The sequence below is a fragment of the Sesamum indicum genome, linkage group LG2, assembly GCF_026168435.1.
Source record: "Sesamum indicum cultivar Baizhima isolate 11 linkage group LG2, ASM2616843v1, whole genome shotgun sequence".
Taxonomy (NCBI): domain Eukaryota; kingdom Viridiplantae; phylum Streptophyta; class Magnoliopsida; order Lamiales; family Pedaliaceae; genus Sesamum; species Sesamum indicum.
Window position 1 is genome coordinate 959,060 of NC_142658.1, and position 6,878 is coordinate 965,937.

At 36.3% G+C, this 6,878-nt stretch overlaps 1 protein-coding gene across 1 annotated transcript; it reads right to left on the minus strand.

Annotated features, from left to right (window-relative positions):
• Window positions 1–612: 612 nt before the first annotated feature.
• LOC105176044 (DNAJ heat shock N-terminal domain-containing protein) lies at window positions 613–6,504 on the minus strand. The gene is made up of 11 exons (XM_011098724.3): window positions 6,128–6,504; window positions 5,279–5,598; window positions 4,885–4,962; window positions 4,710–4,812; window positions 4,396–4,484; window positions 4,168–4,279; window positions 2,815–2,868; window positions 2,683–2,731; window positions 1,921–2,021; window positions 1,399–1,514; window positions 613–1,309 (listed from the first exon to the last, which is right to left on the minus strand). Exons 1-11 carry the CDS (start codon window positions 6,380–6,382, stop codon window positions 970–972), a joined length of 1,617 nt encoding a protein of 538 aa, XP_011097026.1. The 5' UTR covers window positions 6,383–6,504; the 3' UTR covers window positions 613–969.
• Window positions 6,505–6,878: the final 374 nt, after the last annotated feature.

Consider the following 6,878-nt stretch of genomic DNA (forward strand, 5'->3'; position numbering starts at 1 on the left):
AATAATAAAAAAATATTTTTAATTATAATAAATGTCACGGGAGTCAATTATAATTTACCCTAGATATATATATATTATATATATATATATATATTTACTTGTATGCTTTTAGCATTCTTTTCTCTTTTCTTTCTGGTTCCTTACCTTTTCATTGTTATATATATCCTAGAATTTATGCTATTGGTCGTTGCTTGGATTGTAAGTGGGACTATGCAGGACATGATCATCAGAAGAGCCGAAAAGTCATATTCGTAGATGATTGCTTCACTTCAAGCTCTAATCAATTTGCTTCTGTTCTGGCAATGATTTCTGAAATCTCCCCCAAGATTCTCATCCCGATTCTGCTCTCAAATCACTTGTTTATATTTCCATTGAATATGATCAACTATACTTTTTCTTTCAAAGAAAAGCAAGAAGCACCAAGGTTTACAAGTTGTGCTCATTGAAATGCAGCGTAAAGAAGGTGCAGAATCACCTTCTTTTGCTCCAAGGTTGTTTCGATATGGGCAGTAACAGATCAAATTTTGTTATTTGTCATTCCTACCATTTACGACGTATATACTCGACTCATAAGAACAATAATCTGGATTTTATTTGCAGGTGTCCTAGAGATTTATTAATCCCCAAATGCATAAAAAGATGAGTCGTGTCAGTAATTGCAATCAAACCGGTAGCTACCAAAAGCTATCCAATTGATGTTACATTAAACTTCTTTTTTTTTTCCTTTCCTAATCTATGAATAATCATCCCCAACTATCCTCCAAGCGTCTCGAACCCATGACCAAAGTTTTAGGTGCAAGGTGCTCCTGCCAACAAGCTACCTATCTTGTCTTACATTAAACTTGTTTCGGCAGGTGTTGTTACAATTGATACAAGTGTAGATAACTATCAAGGTAAAGCTGTCGACTGGGAAACCGGATTCACCAGAAGAGTGGTACAATATACCCTAACATATCCAGGCTTTTTGGTCTAAAGGAAGTTTCTTTGAAAGGATCCAGAAGAAAACCTGGAGGATAGACCCTGAGCCATGTTGTCGGCATCTAATTTCACATTTTGTCTTCCAGCAGTCAAATCCTTTTCTCGGTCCCAAGGCTTCCATGGATGATTTCCCTCCCATTCCTCTTTTGCTGACTCCTGCTTGCCTTTTCTCTTTGAACGTTTCGTAAGCGAGTCTTGATGCTTTTCCACCAACGATTTCGACCGTTTTGCTTTATTGTATTGATCTACCAATTCTGCATCTGCATTCACTCTTTTCTTCTCTTGTTCATTTGAAGCAAGTGCTGCAGCCTCATTGTAGGCTTCTAAGTAACTGTCACAAATATATCACAATCAGACATCAAGGCCTGAAAAGCATCTTGCAGAACTCAAATGGTTTGAAAAAGGGAAAAGGTGAAATACTTCATCTTTGCCTTTTGAGCTCTTTCTGAAGGTGTATCAGTCCAGGCACTTGTATCCCCACGTCCTTCTTTAGAGCTCTTGCTAAACCTTGTTGTTGAGTGCATGGTCATGCCAGGCTAAAAAACAGAAATTAAAATCAGAAAACGAGTACAAGTGAAAACAATTCGAACCTGAACTTTCAGCAGCAGAAACTCACAGGTGCTTCTCAGATCTCTTAAGAATGACAAATGAAAAATATTACATAGTTTAACCAAGAGACCACAGTTATATAAGTTCACAGTTTTGATAATGAGCAACATTTAGTTCATACTTCACATAATTCCATAAAAAATAACACTCCTGCAGATAGTCATTAATACATTTGTGCATCTGATATGGGTAATAATTACTGGGGATACTAGTGTGGTATTGATCCTCATTCTTGACTGCTCGTTAAGAAGAACATCCACTTACAGGATTATGCAGGGACAAAAAGGGATGGGAAACAACAGGAAGAAAAAAGGCTAACAGCTAGCCACTTACTTTTCTTTCAGGAGGTAATGTGGTCATCCATTCATCTCGTTTTTGCGCAACTTTTGCATCCATCTCTGCTAGAAGTATGTCATCACCCTCCATAGATATACCTGCAAAGCAAACAGTTCTCAAGTTCGTATCAGATAACCCTGAGAACGTGCTTTACTCAAACAATAGGTGCAAAGTCTCTTCTTTCCATTTTCCTTTCCCTAAATTTCTTTTTTAGTGCATTTTTGTGGTTAAAAGTGGCACAAAGAGCTTCATGGGGGTGGCAATGTCCAGGCATTTGGTTGGAAGTGAAGGGGCTAGAGAGAGCAGCGACATAAGATGCTGACATTAAATTCATGAACTATTACCCCAGACAAGACAGAAACATATCAACCAGGATACCAACATGACATCAGTGCTCAAAAAAGCATTAAAATTAATCTCATCATTACACACTACAAGAAAACAAATAAGAATGGCGTATGCATGTGAACAAAATAATCAGTGAGCTTAAAAAATGCCAGGAAACTTGAGTTGCTTTCGAAACAAAGTTATTAATTTCTGGTTATGTGATCCTGGCGCGGCATTTTTTATTGGTTGCCAATATTCTCCAATAAGCTGTGAAGCCTAGCACTTTCTAGATTAGAACGCTTAGGCTAACTTCAGCCTGCGCGGAAAACTATCTTCAGAGTGAGTACAATCTAAGTATTTTAGTTAATACCCATCAACTAAACTTTCAAATGAATGAATGGATCACATGGAATTTAGTCGAGCATGCCAAACCTTGAAGACGTCTCCATTGAGCAGCCTCACGCATTGCTTTCAGCTCAGCCTGCATATATTGAACAATTGGCATGAATGAAATTGTCTTGAGGCATATAACAAACTATTACAGAGCCACTGTAGAAATGGTACCTGAAATGCTTCTTGTTCCTCCTTCAACTTTATTTTGTCATCTAAGGCTTTTCTCTGCGAAAGAAGAAACACAGTAAGATACAAAACAAAATTGTACACTTAATTTAAAATGTCAAATAAATCTGCAAATTGGTTTTGGTCATGTCAGTTTCAGTTAGATCATAGTAGTCAATGGCGCGCGCCACAGCGCATGGCGCAAAAGGCGCAGCCCTCGTGCCATACGGCGCCCATGGCGCACGCCTTCAGAATGGCGCCTTTTCGGCGCTGCCCAGGCGCGCGCCAGGTGCGCGGTGAAAGAAAAGGGCCTGCGCGGCCCAGGCCCATAAATTAAAAAAAAAATTAACTTAATAAACCCTAATTTCCTAAGTTAATTTTTGGCGTGTACAGCAGTACAAGCTCTAATTATGCCGATTGAATCTTTGAAATTGATGTGATTTTATTAATCTTTGAGTGCTTTAATTGTTCTGTCAGTGTTTTTTTTTGGAGATGATTTAATTATATGAAGTTTTGTTATGTTTAATTTGTTGTTTTATATGTCTTATTTAGCTCCTTATACATTCATCTAATCAAAATAATACTAATTATATAAATATATAGATTATTTCTTATATTTGCGCCATCCTTTGAAAAGGCGTGCGCCACGCCGTGCGCCACTGACTACTATGAGTTAGATACACAATTTCAAAGCATACCACGCCAAGTATTGAATTTATAAGTAGTAGAGTTTAATTAGTTAACACCATACATAAAAAATAACCATCCCACATCTCAGCAACACCATTAGCAGTTGACAGCTCCAAATTCACAGAGGGAACAACTTCAATCAAAAGGAGGTGAATATACAATTCCAATGAAACAAGAGAGGTTCTCACATTTCGTTTCCATGTAAAGTTGACATAACCATATTCACTAAGGACAAAAGTTAAACCATGCTGATGGATTATTCAAGAACCTTTATTTCAGTTCAAACCAGCTCTGATTCTCATAATTAATCTCAACTAATAATTAGTAACTAGTCTCCTGTTTTATTTCCTTATTTAATATTAAAGATTTTAGAACTAGCAAAGATGACAAAAGCTAGCTTCTGTCATATGAAATTTTCCCATGCTGAAATCTTTGTAAATTGTGAAGTGAAAAGCATAAATTCTTTAACTCTATGACTACTGACAATTTTCTTCACCAGATATTCAGACAAGTCACAGATGTAACACAGAGGAATATTTATTATGTGAAGTATATCTCTTCGCCACAGTCTGAATCGTCCAGAATACGAATCAATCATTTATTAGTATGGCAACAAGCAGGAAACATTTCAAACTTCGAAACAGAGCAAGAAAATGTCCTAACACTCACCTTATCAGGATCTTGTAAATCCTTAAATGCTTTGTTCAACTTAACAAATGCTTGGTGAGCTTGAGGGTGAGAGCATTTGTCTGGGTGAACCATCAGCGACAACTTCCAATACCTTCCATATAGAAAAATTTTATGCACACATGTCAAAGCACAGGAACAGATACAAGACGCAGTCTAGGAAAAGATGAATGCTGATTATTTGAGTGGAGAAAACCTGAAAATGGATACCTTTTTTTCATGTTTTCAGGAGACATATTTTTGTTGACTCCGAGAATATCATATGGACTATCTTCCTCAGCACCAATTATTCTTGTAATCTGAAGATATAGCAGAGAAGTTAGCCATGCGCAACAACCATTTATAAAATTGATAGTAATAGAACCTAGCAACTCAGATGCAAGAAGACAATAACTTCTTTCTTTTTGAAATGGCAGCATTTGAGAAATTGGGAAGTCTACATGATTTTGGGACCAAGACTGGAAAAAGAAAATTGCATATTTAGGGATATCACAGAGTTATCAAGAAAGAGAAAGGAGCGGAACCTCCTCGAAACGTTCTGCTTCATTGGCAGATTCAGCTTCCGTGACCACAGCAGGAGGAGGGGGTCCTATAAATAATTCAGTGTCTCCGTCCAGCTCAGCTTCTCTGTGAATTATTTTCAGTTAAATATTCACATGCATTCTTATAGAATTAATAAGGATAAGTTGTGCACTATACCGTAATTCAGCTTCTGCTTCTGTTAGTTTGGCTGCTGCGGCAAGTAACTCAGCAGACGGCATTTCAGGCCCAATGACCCTGCAAGAACCAACAGCAGGTCATGATACAAGAAAGATACAAAATAAAAGCTTGATATCAGGAAGGGAACAAACAAATATAAACCAACATCATCTTGTTTAGAGACGTCTACTTTTCTTCTGAAAAAAAGTAGGGAAAAAGTATTCTAATGGTTTCCACCACTTATTATTTGATGTCTTACAAAATATCTCTCTTTGATTTAACTGCACCCACGTACTTTAAAGATCATACAAGATGGAGCTAACTAAATCCTGGTAGAATGGTGGAAATATGCATTCAAAGGATCTTCTCATGTAAGTTGCACATAATTAGCTACCTTCTCCTGGGGCCAATAGAATCTTTCTTTGTATCATCCACATTGTCTGCCACATGCCCACATTCCGAGTCTGGTGGAACTGAGTGCGAATCTGTCTGTGGACCTAAATTATCCAGCTCTTTTGGAGGTTGAAGATGAGAGCGGATAATTGGACCTACAACGTCCAGTGTAGGACTGGCTTTATCTCGCAATAGAAAGACTTGATCTCCATTTTCTTTGAGGTTTAAGGATATGAACAGCCTCCTAAGATGCTTGACCAGTGATCTTTCAGATAATCCCCTTATATCAACAGCTTGTCCATCGTCAATCATCCGCAAAAGCTAAACAGCATCATAAGAAACTTCAATAAATATCATCATAAGAACTTCATCACATACATACATTATAATTACCCAAAAAAGGGGCGGTACATCAAATCATGAAGGTAAACATAAAACGAGGAACTATAGGATCATAAAACATGAATATATTCCAAGTTTGTTAATTATCACAATAAATCCTTTGCATTGCTACAAACCCCAGCCCAACCCTCAAACCACCCACCCCCCCCCCCCCCCCGAAAAAAAAGGAAGTAGAAGTACTACAAGGTAATACGACATAGAACAAGTTCGTGAGCAGTTCCCTAAATCTTCTAACTTTTAGCCACTCGTTGACATAAGAGACACCCCACTGATTCCTTTATCCTACATTTCAGAATTTATCTTCCCAGATTCAACTAATACTATGTCATGAATTTAGGGTAACGTATCACTGCAAAATAAAAGTTTCCTCAACCCAAATTCAAGAAAAAAATAAGATTACAAAATAATAAGAACAAATGGTCACAAATTTATTAGAATTCAAAAATACCTGCTCTAGATCTCCGGCAACGGCAGGAAACTCTTTCAATACATACTTAATCACATCCTGCGGATTCGACGACTCATCATCCGATTCGAACTCACTGTTGTCATCGGAATCATTCCTCCTCCTTTTACTTTCCCTTTCCCTTTCACTTCGTTTACGTTTCTCTCTATCTCTTCTACTATGTTTCTTCTTCTTCTTAGTTTTTTCATCATCGTTTCTTCTTGATCTTTCATTTCTGTGCTGATGCCGGCCTGCCATATCAATTCCGCCAATGATGTTTTGTTGATTGAAGAAGATTTTGGGTGTAATTTATATTTCTATCAGATTTTCGCATATATATATATATAGAATCTCTGATTTGTTGAAATTCTAATACCATACTACTGGAGAGAATCTATGCTTATCTAAACCTACCATTTTAGGTATGTACAAAAACAATTAAAATAACTAAATATTATTTATTAATTTTTGTTGTTGTTGAAAAAATTATAATAAAAAAATAAATATTTTTGAAATAAAGTATTTGGAGTAGAAGAAAGAAAAATAAATAATTATTTTTTTAAAAAAGAAGGTCTTACTATTTGTAGTTAATAGGGTAAATGTGGAAGTTAACGGATAGAAAAAAAAAAAAAGACATATAAAAAACAAAGAAGACATCAAAAGATGTTCTCCCTTAATATATAGTATATATTTGTATATATATAAAGTATAAGTTATTAATACTTATATATAATACAAATATTTAAAATTTCTA

Bases quoted from the DNA above. Each gene is read 5' to 3' on its own strand.
- LOC105176044 (XM_011098724.3), bottom strand. From the start codon at position 6,382: ATGGCAGGCCGGCATCAGCACAGAAATGAAAGATCAAGAAGAAACGAT. The intron at 4,813-4,884 runs GTATAGTGCACA...AATAATTCACAG, and splicing joins GAAGCAGAAGCTGAATTACG to AGAAGCTGAGCTGGACGGAG. The intron at 2,869-4,167 runs GTGAGTGTTAGG...CTTCTTTCGCAG, and splicing joins ATTTACAAGATCCTGATAAG to AGAAAAGCCTTAGATGACAA.